At 52.5% G+C, this 14,425-nt stretch overlaps 1 protein-coding gene across 2 annotated transcripts in view; it reads right to left on the bottom strand.

The window, feature by feature from the left end:
• The window catches only part of LOC119622619 (acetyl-coenzyme A synthetase 2-like, mitochondrial), a 53,417-nt gene extending 43,074 nt beyond the window's left edge, over positions 1-10,343 (bottom strand). The window contains exon 1 of one of the 2 annotated variants that reach the window (XM_073008681.1): positions 9,278-10,343. In XM_073008681.1, the coding sequence (XP_072864782.1) occupies positions 9,278-9,608 (331 nt within the window). In that variant the 5' untranslated portion in view covers positions 9,609-10,343. The remainder of the gene's footprint in view (positions 1-9,277) is intronic. The other variant, XM_073008679.1, reaches the window with a different exon arrangement.
• Positions 10,344-14,425: the final 4,082 nt, after the last annotated feature.

Below are 14,425 nucleotides of genomic sequence, written 5' to 3'. Positions count from 1 at the left end.
CTAGAGACCCTACCCAATGGGCCCTGGGCCTTCAAAGCCTCAAAGACACCATGGTTGGTTCTGATGTGCAGCCAGGGCTGGGCAGTGCAGCCTGAGCTGTTGGAAAGAACACTCAGCACAGACAGGTTGTTCCTGTTTCAGGGCTTGGCTCCTGCAGTTCCCATCTGCCCAGTGATGTCTTGCCCCCAAGGTTAAAGGTGCAAGAAGGGATGAGGACCCAACTCCCCCACATGTTCCACCAGTACCCAGTAAACCAGCCTTGTTCCAAGAGTGGCTCATGATGGGGAAATGTCCTCCTAGTTTTGCAGAAGGCTCAGCTCCCTCCCTCTCCATTACCCAAGCTTCCACACATGACCCTTTGGCAGAAACAGTCAGCTCTGCGGCATACCGGCACACTGTGAGACTGAGGATTAGCAGCACGGGCTCCTCTGCCAGCAGGCTGGTCACTACTCATTAGATTCCAAAGCTGAGCCCCTTCTGACAACCCTTAAGCCAGCTCTCTTCACTCACTGGCCCATCGGTGGGTCCCCGCGTATGCAGGGACATGAGCCCCGTGATTTGACTTTGGGGGCAGCAGCACCTGCCCACCTAGTCTCTCAGGGTCACCCCTGTATCCTGTTTGCAAATTACACCTCAAAAAATGTAATAAATGAAGACAGATGCCAGGAAAAAATTATTAATACTAGCAACAGACACAGGAAAGTTCTTTGAACTACTATTAACAGAAAAATAAAAGAGAAGAAATGGCCCCAAAATGGAAGAAAATAAAAACAAGAAGACAAACTAAGAAGGGGCTCAGTGGCAGACCTGAATTTACACAAGGAACCTGACATCTCTGTGTGTGTTGGGGGAGTGGGCACATTAACCTCTGTTCACTGTGGCCATGCCAAGTGCAGCATTAACTCCACAATGTTTTGCTGGGTGTTGGGTAGTCTCTTAGGAGCAAAGAGAAGGAGCATACAACCCTGAGATGGTTTAACCCAACCAGTCCTGGGTGCCAATCCTGATCAAGCACCATGCTGAGCACTGAGGGAAATGCCAGGGCAGATTCGAAACCCCTGTCGTGCGTGCAGGAGACAGATGCAAACGTAAGAAACATGCAAAGTGACCAAACACACAAGGTCGGTGGTGGCAGGCTCATAACACTTGTCCAAACGGGGAAATGGAGCTGAATTTACCCTGGGGAGGCAAACCCTAGGAAGTTAAGAGCAGCCTGGGGCTGAAACAATAATTACTGCAAGAGCCTCCACAGAGACAGCACCCACACCACCAGCATCTCCCATTAAGGATGGGAAAACAGAGGTCCTGAGAAGTTAACCTGCCTGCCCAAGGTCACACAGAGGCGGAGCTGGATTCAACACAGGCAGATTGGCTCCACAGTCTCTCCCACCATCCTACCCTCCAAAGTCACCTGATAACAGTCCAATTCTTCACCAGGCAGTGGAGAACTGCTCTATGCAACAAGTGGGAGGGAAGCAAGCTTTGCCAGTAGTGGGGGAAGAGGGGAGGAGGGAAGAATCAGGCTTGGTCTTACAGACAGGGGAGACAGAACAGTTGATAAGAATAGTGAGGCCAATTCAGGCAGGCGAGAGGAACATGTAAACCCTGAAGGAGATGGAAAAACAACACAACTGCCAGGGAGAAAATTAAAACACAGGTACAACCGATATTTGCCAACGTGGTCCCTAGGCTGAGTCCAGTATACAGATGTGCTAAGCACCCTGACCAGGGTGTGTGGGCGTGTGTGTGTGAATCCAGTCCAATATTTACAAATCAAGAGATTTCACATGAAAGTGATGGACTTCTGGCTTCTGAATAATCAGCAGGAGATCATCCCTCCATAGAGAGTCCCATACACCGCTGCCTGCCTGTCACCTCCAGTGACTCTGGGCAGCTATGACAAGCCTGGGAATGCCCAGCTGAGGATCGACATTGTCTGCACCCGCCATCCCCCCCAGGAGCTGGTCACAAATGCAAACCGTCAGTCCCACCCAGACCTGCTGAGTCCCAACCAGCCTCATAAGAAGCCCCAGGAGATGTGAACCCACTCTCACATCTGAAAAGCTCTGCCTGACACACTTGCTCCACTCCAAATTTGACCCCGGAGCCCCCCAGAAGAGCGGCCTGCCCAGGCGTAGATGAGAAAATGCCTCTGAATGGCACAGTGACCTGCCCAAGGCCCCAGCCAGGACGAAGCAGGAAGGGCTGGAACCACGCTGGACACTTTGCCTTGGCATTCATCTCATTGCTTCACCTGCTCCCACAGCAGCCAGGGCACCAGGACACTTCTCTCAGAGAGAGTGACTGCCCGACTTCAAACAGGCCCTCACAACCACCTAGCCAAGCATGACATCCTGTACCATTTTATACCAAGCAGGAAGGCAGAGCTGAGGAAGGTGGAGAGGGGCAGGCCAGCCCCAGGATGGACAGCACCCAGGTGCGGCTGGGTGGCCCGTGAGATAAGCCACGTGTCCCTGTCTTTCCAGGACTGACAGGTGGCCTGAGTCCAACAGATCAGAACGAAGCCCCAAACACAGTGTCCCCAGGTGCCTCACCACATGCAGAAGGTGCTCAAAAAGTGGCCACCAAGGCCCCAGTGACCTGCCTCTCCCTGCTGGCCAGGCCACGTCTGGTGAGCTTCCCTGCCCTGGGGACTTTGCTGTGGCTTCTCCCTGCCTGGGGCGCTGTGCCCTCCTCACACCCACACTGCAGGTCTTAGCCCGACGCGCTCACTCTCCCGAGCACCTCACTGTCCAGGACCCTGTGCATCCCCCAACTCTTCCAGATGCTCGCTGCCTGCTGCACTCCCGAGGGCACCGGTCGAGTGTCCTGCTGGGGTCTGGGTTCAGGTAGCCTAGTCCAGAGCACAGAGCCGAGAAACAGACCACTTGCGTTCTCGAGCCAAAGGGTCCTACTGGGGAGTAACTGGCGACAGGTGGTCTCCTCACACCCAAGGGAGGGAGCAGACCTCTTCTTGTCTTTGTAGCTTCATCCCTCAAGTAGAAGACGCTCTCTTTTTTGGCCCAAATCAGCACTTCTCAACCTTGAGTGGCATCAGAAATCCCCAGAGGGTGTGTTAGCTGGAGCTGGTGTGCCCTGCCCCCGCTCTGGGCATCTGCATTTCTGACAAGATCCTAGTGATGCAACCGCTGCTGGTCCTGGGACCCGACTGACGATGCGTGCACATGGACCTGCATGCACGTCCACTTTCTACGCAGATGCCAGATTTCCAGTGGTTTTCCTTTTCCTCTGGGACAGGGGTGATTACACATACTTGCCAGCCTCGTGAGCCACTGGCTGGCAGCCTGGAGTCATCACTAAAAACTCAGGGTCCAAAGTCCAGCCCCTGTCCAGCCACTCACTAACCACAGACAATGCACATATCATTTAATCCAAGCCCATTTCCTAATCCTTGGAGTGGGTATAATGATCCTTGGTCTGGGTGGGACTGGAAGGATTAGGTGCCATTGGATTATTGCTGACTGTGGGTCTGATGGAGTCAAGGTGTCCCGGGGAAGACAAACAGAACAACCCTCCCCCTGTCTTTGTTCTAGCCACCACGGCTGATGCTCAGACCACACAAGCACCTGGAGAAAGCTCCGTGTGGGGTTTGGGGGGATGGTGGCCCTAACACCCATGTGCACATGGCTCTTCGCACATAGTTATGGTTCCTGCTGATGCTTCAATTTCAGGATGAAAAGGCTGCAGGGAGGGGGAGGAAGGAGGTAAGAAGGTGAGGAAGGACGGAAAGGAGGAGGGAAGAGGGGAAGAGAGGAAGGAGGAAAAGAAAATTAAAAAAAAAATCTGCCCAAAGAACTAGGCAGTGGGACAAGAAAATTCCATTTCTCAGCATTTCCAAAAAGAGATGGGCAAGGACCTATGGCAATTTAAGGTGTAGCTGAAACTCCACTTCCTATTTCCAGCCTTTCCTAAGTTTCCCAGCACATGATGACCTGTACTTCCCCTGTCAGTGGCCCACACCATTTCACACTGCCCCATGCTGCCCAGTGTCCCCACTATGGGACACAATGCCACTCCCCAAGGGCAGGGACCGTGTCCCTAAGATTCCTTTAACATGGGGACCAGGGTTGGGAATTACATCACAATCCCCTGCCCAGCCCAGTGTGGACTTACTCATTTACTGACTTATGGTTCATCTCCTCATTAGAATGTGGGCTTTATGGTATTGAGCATTTTCTGGATTATTCATTGCTGTACATGAACTGGAGCCTTTATTTCCACATCTGTGCAATGGGACCACCAACCGCTTCACGTTGGTGTCATGAGGATGCAACAAGCCATGCAGAGCAGAGGGCCGTCCCGCCAGGGCGCTCCATCGTGCTCACAGATGCCCAGGGCCCCGTCCAGGGCCTCACACAGCTGGAGGCAGTCAGCTAATGCCCGTGGCTGGAGCAGGGGTTTGGTATTTTGTTTAAAAAGCATTATAAGAGTATTGGCATTTCCATTATAAACCTGACACACACATAGGAATCTTCAAGTACTCTTGTTGGTTATTGAAATACATCCCTCACACTCACACACCCTAACTGAAAGTGGAACCCAACATATGGAAATTCAATTTGAATAGGGAGTTACTATTCACAATGGGCTTTTTTTTTTTTTTGGAGACAGGGTCTCACTCCGTTGCCCAGGCTGGAGTGCAGTGGCGTGATCTCAGCTCACTGCAACTTCCACCTCCTGGGCTCAAGGGATCCTCTCACCTCAGCCTTCCAAGTAACTGGGACTACAGGTGTGCACCACCATGCTTGGCTAATTTTTTTTTTAAGAGGTGGGGGTCTCACTGTTTTGCAAGGCTGGTCACAAACTCCTGAGCTCAAGCGATCTGCCCACCTCAGCCTCCCAAAGTACTAGGATTCCAGGCATGAGCCCCGGCCCCTGGCCCACAATGGACTTTCTTTTAATAGCAGTCTTCCCTGGCACGCTTTGAGATATTACGTCAGTCACAAAAATTGTTTTGGAAAATTTTCCCAAAGCATCTGTTATTTAAAATAAGTTGTGCCCCTGACAGCTGGAGAGGACTTGGATTCCTCGGGAGGACCCTCCTCCTAAGATTAGGGTTCCTTTTTCATGTAGAGTTACCTGAAAAACCTTTTAAAAAGTTACTTGAATCACTGGAGTGACTAGGAGGAAAATGAAGCACAGGCACACAGCGTCTTGCCGCCATCAGTGTCCTGCCTTCTGAACTATTGGAGGCATGCCACAGAGAGGAAACTACAGCCAACAGAGAGAAACTACAGCAAAAGGGCCTCTATTACTGCAATTAATCTCCAAAAAGCATCCAAGAAATTTCCCAGTGCTCAATGCTTGGTTACAAAGAGGATTTTTACACTCTTGCTTAAGAGTACACACACTGGAAAACATCACTTAAAATTGGGGGTTTAAAAAATAGAGCTTAGCTGTGTGTTTTGAAAGTAACACATGTCATTACCCTCTGGTTCTGCATTTACAACTTCCTGATATCTTGAGTTGATATGCCACAGGGCAAAAACAGCTGCAGAGCCCTACAAAGGACAGAGCCAAATTTCACAGGTGGGAAAGAATCCCTTTTAGAACCTGGCTTTCCAAAGAACCTTCTGCAAGGCAGTTTTTCTGTGACAGAAGCAAGTCACAGAAGGGCACAGACATTCTGTCTACCCTGCCCGGTGGGCCTCAGACACCATAACCTCGTCTGGCTATTGGAGTTGCGGGATGGGCAGGATACTGTGGTGTTTTGAAAGCCACCTCAGCCACCTGCATGCTCTCCGAAGCCTATTCCCCACCTATCCCAGGCTGATCAGATGCAAGCTCACGTGGTCCAGTTCAAATGAAGCTCAGCTCTCTCAGCAGCACTGCTGAAGGCCAAGCACAAGGTCATAGCCTCCCCACATGCTTCATTAATAAATAACAAATGGCCAGTGATTAGGGATGTATAATGTGTTAAGAAAGTGCTGAGTGCCTTACAAGCGTTTTCTTATTTCATTCTAACAGCCCTGGGATATGTGTGCTGACAGATACTCCGATGGATAACAAAACAGGTGCAAACAGTCAGGTCCCCTTTCCCAGGTCAGAAGATGCCTAATAGTGTCTGTGCTGGTCTCTTGGACCTCTGGTTGCCGGACATTGCCTGTGCCCAGCCACCACACTGTGACAAGCCCCAGGAGGTGCTTTGGGTCACAGGTCTGGCTGAAGTCAGCCTGCAAGTTGTCCCAAACCAGGCCCCAGACTTGGGACTGAGAACAGGCAGATGACTCCAACCTCAGATATTGAGGAGCAGAAGCAAGTGTTAAATAAAATGTATAGGAGGCCACTGGTCTGGACTGAGCCGCATCAGGCCCAATAGATCACACAAAAATGGAGTCACTCTTGCTAAAGTGCCGTGTCACCAAATGGAAACTAAGTTGTTTATCCAGCCTTCTAAGAAACAAGGAGTGTGAGAGATAGCTAAATCTCCAAACAAGCTGGCGTAGTAAGGGAGCTCCTTCCACTTTCACCTTTACAGCAAAAGTAGCTTTGAAATAACCAGTCCACTTTTTGTTCTCCGTGTCCGCATTCTTCAGACCCTTCTGTCTATAAAACCATCCTCCTCTGCTCAACTTATCAAACATTCATTCTGTTTTATGGAATTAGGTGTTTCCCAATACTATAATCATGAAAACAGTGAATTAAGATCTTTAAACTAAATTTGTCGGAATTTCGCCCTTTGACACAAGTCATCCCCATCTGGCCCTGTCCAAAGTCCTGACCCACAGACTCTGCGAGGAATATAAAACTGTTGTTATCTTGTACCACTAAGCTTAGGGGTGGTTTGATGTGCATCGATAGTAACTAGGACATAATTCAGTTACATACTGCCCTTGTTTTACAGATGAGGAAACATGCAAAGTGCGGTACAGGGAAAGCAAGAAATCAACCCGAGTCCTGATTCTAAAGACACCTGGAGCCACGAAATGGTGTTGCACCATCCACAGCCCATTGTTTGTTTGCTGTTTGTTTAACAGGGCCATGGCCGGGCACTAATCCCAATTTTGTTTCAGAAGTGCCTTCATCTGCCCTGTTTTGAGGCCTACAGACCAGTGGTTCTCAAGCCTGAGTGTCCTCTAGAGCACCTGAAGGGCTCGTTATAAACACAGGTGTCAGGTCTCACCCAGGGTTTCTGATTCCAGATATCCAGGATGGGCTCCAGAATTTCTGTTTCTCAAAAGTTCTCAGGTAATGTTGATGCTGCTGGTCTGAGGACCATGCGTTGAGAACCACTGGTATTCTTGAAGGAGTGAGGTGAAGTTTTCTTCAAGAGTGACATTCCTTTGGAACAAGCCACCTGACTTTATCACACACAGCTGACAGATCAGGCCAAAGTGTTCTCACCTATCCCATGACTTTCTAGGGGCTCCCAGAGGAGTCATGGCCTGGCCTGGCCCTTTTTCATACTGTCCCCACTATGGTTTGCAGACACCGGCAAAGGAAAGAGATATTGCTGACCCATGAACAGGTGGGCACACACATCCCGGGGAGAAAGTTGCTGAAAAGCTGTTATGCAAGTTAGTTTTCTGAAGCTCAATTTCTGGCTAAGGTAGCCGTAAAGGCCATATTATCAGGAGAAATAAGTGAAGGAAAAGGAGACAGAAGAATGCTTGCTGACCACACCCTGATCCTGACCCAGCGAGGTTCAGAAGGTCCTTGCTGTTGGCCCCAGGAGGTCCGCCCCACTGTCTTATCTGAGTGGGGCTGCAACTGTGCACAGGCCAACTGTGAATGTTCCCCATGACCTTGGCCTCACAAGTCCAGAGCAGGTCACTTTCCATTTCTGTCCTTGGGCAAGCTGCTCTAGTCCCCTTCAAGGGCACATGGCACCAACTCTGCAAACCAAAGGGTTTGGTTTTTTTCCCAGTAGTTAAAGGGCACTTGCTGCTGACTCAAGGTTAAAGAAAACACTTATCTAGTAAGTGACTCATTTTAATTAAACCAGCAAAGTAATATACAATATCTGGGGGAGGTCCAAAGTTCCTTTCAATTTCTTTGAAAACTAACTACAAGACACTACCTACAACTGTATGGCTATATCTGAAGTTAAACTAAAATCGCTACTGCCTATGGGTCACCAGTAAGAGCTGGGTCTGCTGCATACCTTGCAGCACTCAGCCTAACCTCTGAGCATGACTGCCCCCATCCTCACAATGAGGACACTGAGGACTAGCGGGGCAGAACAACAGGGATAACTGAGGGAGGAGCTGGAGAAAATGGGGCCCTGGTGACCCTGCCATAAAGACCCTCAAGTCCTTTCTCAAACACTCCCAAATCCAGCAAGCTGATTATGGCCACCCTTCTGGCCTGCATCCCTCTGATCAACACCGTGTCTGCCAGGCCCTCCCCGCAGGCCCCACACCCAGGCCCACCCTGCATCCAGGGCCCACCCTGCACTTGGCACCCACCCTGCGTGGCCAGCCCTGCCTGCAGTTCAGGGCTTCCCCCTCGCTGCCCAGTCAGCGCCTTAGGTGGGGGCGAGGGTGCGGTGTACGACCCCCAGCCCCAAATCTTAGCAGAGCAGCAGAGGCCTCTGCTCAGCAAGTTTCAGACCACTGACCACCGGGAACCTCAGACCCCGCGCGTCCAAAGCAGGCCTTGGGTCGCTGGGGTGCAGTTCTCTGAGGCCGAGAACAAGAACGCGGAGGCCGCTGTTACTTCCTTCCCGCCCACAGGCCCCAGGCCCACAGCGAGGAAATAACTGGTTCCAGCTGCCACGCCGGGTTTCCTCCTCCCCAGGTCGCCCGCCACAGCTCTGTTTGTTTATGTGGGCAGGGCTTGTCCTCAGGCTGATCCCCGGGCACCGCAGCCCCCAGTGACAACCGCCACTGCTTTGTTTTTCCGTCCACCCCGGTATAGCAACGGGAAAGTCCCAACACCAGGGCGCTCGGGTGTAGCCCGCGGCTCCCCGCCGGCTCTGGCTCCGCGGCGCTATGCACCCGGTAACGCAACTCTGGAGTCAGCAGAGCGAGGAGCCGCGCCGAGCAAGGCCAGCAGCGGGGCGTCCCAAGCGGCCACCGGGTCCCCGCGGGCACTGGCCCGAGCTGGGCACCTGGATCTGGGGCCGGATGGGATGAGGGACGGGGTGACGTGGAGCCACTGCTTAGAGCTGGCGGGGCGGACGGAATACTGGAGGAGGGGCCCCTGCAGGGGTGCGATCCGCGCAGCCCGGGGACAGCTGCCGCAGGCGAGAGGCTCCGAGTTCCCTCTGGACGCAAGAGTTGGGGGCGTCCTGGGTCTCCCGAAGCCCACTCACCAGAGACGTTTAACTGGCCTCCCAGGAACCAGCCGATCTTGCCAGTGCTGAAGTCGCAGTCCCAGACGGTGTGGTAGGGGGTGTCCCACACTAGAGTGTCCCGCGCCAGAGGCCCCCAGAAGGCGGCCGGCTCCCGGGCTGCCTGTGCACTCAGCGCGGGGTACGAGCTGGGCTGTGAGGCTGCGGCAACTGCGGGGGCGCTGCCCGAGGGTCCCGAGGCCGCCCTGAGCGGCGCGCTCACCCGACACAGCGGCCGCGCGGGCTGCCCCGAGAGCCCTAGCAGGCTGCCCAGCAGCCTCCCGACGCCGCGGCCCAGGCTGCGCGCCGCCATCTAGCCCGACTACCTGAGTTCTCTGTGCTCCCAGAGTGGGTGCCTCACGCCCGGGGCGCCCCTTGGAGTCTCCGCGGGCCCCGCCCCTGCTCCGCCCTTCGGCCACCATCCATTCCTCCAGGGCCCCTTCCCGGAGCCCGCCCGAGTCCCACCCCTTCTTCTGCTGCCCGGGAGAGGGGGGGACACTTAGGAAGAGGGGAGCAGCGTGGGGAAGGGGTGCAGAGGGGCGCGGGGCGGAGCCCAGGCTCCCAGGCCCTGGCCCAGGCGCTGTGCTCCCGCGGGTCTGCAGTTCCCCCCGGACGTTCCTCGCGTCGGCCTGTTTTGGTTTCAGTTTGCGCGCTCTCCTGCAAGCCCCGACCGCTTCTTCGAGCTGCCAGAGGCACGTGCGGCCCAGGGCGAGGGGGCCCTCTGGGATGGGAAGGAGGCGGGAGGGAGCCAGCACCAACATTAAGAGGGCTGGTGCACCCAAGCGCACTGTTGGGTCCCAAGACGATAGGTCGGTCAGTTCCGCATCTCAGAGGCTGAAGTAAGGTTTTCATGCTTTTGTGCGCCCCTGAGAGTGAACCCCTCCCCTGGCTTCTCAGCGGAATGCGAAGGAGGTTGGCGGGTAGCCCAGAAGCCGGGAGGCTGCGCAGGCCTGAGTCCGTGGTCTGGGGTCCCATGCTCCAGCCCCCCAGCTGCCGGCCTCCGTCCTGGCGGGGGTCACGTTCTGCTGGGGGTGGGTGGTGGGTGATATGGGGCGATGAGGACTTTATCCAGTTGCTCCAGCGTCTGTGGCCTGAGTTCAAATTCTGTGACCTTGAGCAAGTTCCTTAACTTGTCGGTGCCTCGTTTTCCTTTTGGGGAAAACGGAAGTAATGCCTCCCTGGGGGGCGGGGACGGCGGGGGTGGGGAGCTGCAGTAAGGAATACATCAGACAATGTCTGTCAAACGTCTACCCTTGCGTGGCCCCATAGTAAGCTCAGTAGTGGGGGTGATGTTTTTGCAGCTGTGGAGCCAGGAAGGACAGAAGGAAACTTATAAAACTGGTCTCCACCAAGTTCTTAAATATTTCGACATCCAAGAAGTAAATTCATAACAAAGGGGTAAACACAGGGGAAGAGAGGTTTTGGAAAACTGGTTTCTTGAGTTCTTTCTGATGTTAAAGTTTCTTTCCCTTGAGCTGTAGGGCTTGCAGAGGGGAGGAGCCTGCCATTAGAGGAGCCTCTGCGTGGGCCAGCCACCAGCCCCTGCTGGGGAATGCTGCTGTCTGCCAGAGAAGACAGGAGTGTACCTAAGGGCTGGAGAATCAGGGACATCTACTAGCATAACACATGCCCTGCACAGTGCTCGCACTTGACCTGCATTTTCTCCTTTATTTATTTATGATACTTTTTTAGAGATAGGGTCTGTAGCCCAGGCTGGAGTGCAGTGGTTCCCATCATAGCTCACTACAGCCTGGAACTCCTGAGCTCAAGCGATCCTCCTGACTCAGCCTCCTGAGTTTCTGGAACTACAAACGTGTGCCACGACACCCGGCTAGTCTACTTAATTTAAAACTTATCTAGTGCTGTCCACCCCCACCGACTGTCAAACTCCAGGTGGAACAAATGAGGAAACTGAACCCAAACAAATAAAATGGCTTACTAAAGAGCATTCGACTGGCTAAGGGAAGAGCAAGACTAATACCCAGTGCCCCCAGTGGGGAGCTCTTTGGCCTAAGTTCCCATTTGAATAGAATATTAAAGACACCCAGTACAGGGCACTGAGAGGCAGAGGTCGGTGAGTAGTAAAATTGTAAATTGAGAAAGCTCTTAACTGTAGCAAGTGGTCACATAGATGGCTACCAACTCTTCCTTCCCATACCCGCACGTGATGGCACGCTGCTCTGTCCAGAGGAGGACCCTGGCTGGTTGTATTGCTTTGGCCAGTACAACCTGGTGGGAGGGATGCTCTGACAGTTCCACGTGGAGGTCCTGAGAGACCCTGCAGCCCCCGCTTGTCCTCCCATGGAACCCAGCTGCGAACTGTGAGGAAGCAGGGCTGGCCTTCTAGAGGAAGGGACCGAGGGAGAGGATGAAGCTGCCGCATTCACAGCCAGGACCAAATCCCAGACAGGAACAAGGCCAATGTGGAGGCTCCCGCCTCAGCCAAGGCAGCCTCACGAGTCACCCCAGATAACGACCGGGATACAAAGGAACCTCCCAGTCCACTTACAGAATTGTAGAAGGAATACATTGTTGTTTTAAGCCACTAAACTTTGGGGTGGTTTGTAACTCAGTAGTAGGTAACTGATACAATAATTGAAGCTGAAAAATGCATGGTTCTTTCACTCACTGACTTCTGCCTCTCAGTGCCCTGTACTGGGTACCTTTCCTCTCTCTGCCCTCCAAGTGTTGAAGTGCCCAGGCGCTCAGCCCTCAAATCCCCCTTTCTCCCCTGCCCCCTCTCTAATCTCTGACTTCCATATTGACACCTCCCGCCTGGACCTTTCCTCCATATCTCAGTCCTGTATTCAAATGTCTCATTCACATCTGAAACATACCAAGTCCTGGGATTCTTCCCCGCAACACGGATCTTCTGTGTCAGTGAATGGAAATGGCATTTTCCTGCTCATTGGGCTGATACCCTTTTCATCCTAGATTCCTCCCCCTCACACTCCACGTGCAGACTGTCAGCAAATCCTGTGGCTCACCTTCAGAACACCTGCAGCACTAACCTCTTCCCCCTTCACCATCCTCTCCTGCCACCATCCCAACCACACCCATCTCTTTTTAGGATTATTCAGTAGGCTTCAAATTGCTTTCACCCTTGCCCCTGACAGCCTAACCAGCAGCAGTGCAATTCCTTTTAAACAAAAGTCAGAGGAACTTGCTCCGGAGCTTAGAGCAATCCAAGGGCTCCCCAGTATCCTTAAAACAAAGGCCACCATTAGAGAAATGCAAATCAAAACCACAATGAGATACCATCTCACACCAGTTAGAATGGCAATCATTAAAAAGTCAGGAAACAACAGGTGCTGGAGAGGATGTGGAGAAATAGGAAAACTTTTATACTGTTGGTGGGATTGTAAACTAGTTCAACCATTATGGAAAACAGTATGGCGATTCCTCAAGGATGTGAAGCTAGATGTACCATATGACCCAGCCATCCCATTACTGGGTATATACCCAAAGGATTATAAATCATGCTGCTATAAAGACACATGCACACGTATGTTTATTGCGGCACTATTCACAATAGCAAAGACTTGGAATCAACCCAAATGTCCATCAGTGACAGACTGGATTAAGAAAATGTGGCACATATACACCATGGAATTCTATGCAGCCATAAAAAAGGATGAGTTTGTGTCCTTTGTAGGGACATGGATGCAGCTGGAAACCATCATTCTTAGCAAACTATCACAAGAACAGAAAACCAAACGCCGCATGTTCTCACTCATAGGTGGGAACTGAACAATGAGATCACTTGGACTTAGGAAGGGGAACATCACACACTGGGGCCTATCATGGGGAGCGGGGAGGGGGGAGGGATTGCATTGGGAGTTATACCTGATGTAAATGACGAGTTGATGGGTGCTGACGAGTTGATGGGTGCAGCACACCAACATGGCACAAGTATACATATGTAACAAACCTGCACGTTATGCACATGTACCCTAGAACTTAAAGTATTATAATAATAAATAAATAAATAAATAAATAAATAAATAAAACAAAGGCCACATCATTCCCTGGCCCACCGGCCATAGCCTTACTACTCAATGTGTGGTCCATGGGCCAGCAGCATCACTTGGACACTTTGCAGAAATGCAGAACGCCAGGCTCCATCTCAGACCTGCTGCCTCAGAATCTGCATCTTAAGCCCCCAGGGGAGCTGCATGTGCATTCAAGTTAGAGAAGCGCTGCCCTCCCTGAGCCAGCGTCCCCTCTTCCTCTGCTCTCCCTCGCTCACTGGGGCTCCAGCACATTGGCCTCCTCCTGTCCTTCCCATCACCAGGCAGGCTTCCTCCTCATGACCGCCACACGCTGTCCCTTCTGCCTGGAATGCTCCACCTAGATGTCCACAGAGACTCCCCCTCACCTCCTTCAGGTGTCTTCAAACATCCATTCCATCCAAGAGCCCTTCCTTCCCTGTCACCTACATAAAGTTATACCTCTGCCCTCATTCCCTAGTCTCAACCCCTGACTTGGTTTTTCTCCATGGCTCTTACTTATTAGCTCTGTGTTTATCTTCCCAGTCCTCCTACCAGGAGGGAGCTCTGTGAGAGAACAGACACCAGCTACGCTGCTTGTGACTGGGCCCAACACCGACAGCCACCCCGTGGAGAGTGCACGGCGATGGCTCCTTCTTCCCACTACCTTCATTTCTAAGGTCTTCTACAACTGCAATGAAAAAAAGTACATAGAACTAACTCTGTTTTAAAATAAATACTACCTCATTCTTTCTGGTTGGATAAGAAGAAGTGATCATTTCAGAACCAAACATGTCAGAACCAACCAGGTGGTGCAGAACTGCACTTCTTGCTGCCTGAGTTACCTAGAGGTGACCTTGAGACCTTCCTTCTGAGTGTCACAGCCCAGGCCAAGGTCGTCCCCATTGCTTCCCTCCTGGCAGCCAGTCATCAACTCTCGCAGAACAAGCACAAGGTTGAACTCCACCCCACTGCACCCGCTCCTGGCCCTGCATCCCGGAGGGCCCTCAGAGGTGTTGAGAGGGCAGCAGGCTATAAGGGCAGTGCCGGTCACATATTCTCCCCAAGAAGCCCGTGGCCTCAACTTCAGGAGAGCTCACCTTGGAACACCAGATGCTGTCAGGCAGGGGCTGCAGACACA

Source organism: Chlorocebus sabaeus, chromosome 2 (assembly GCF_047675955.1).
Source record: "Chlorocebus sabaeus isolate Y175 chromosome 2, mChlSab1.0.hap1, whole genome shotgun sequence".
Taxonomy (NCBI): Eukaryota; Metazoa; Chordata; class Mammalia; order Primates; family Cercopithecidae; genus Chlorocebus; species Chlorocebus sabaeus.
This window is presented reverse-complemented; position numbering and strand designations above follow the sequence as displayed.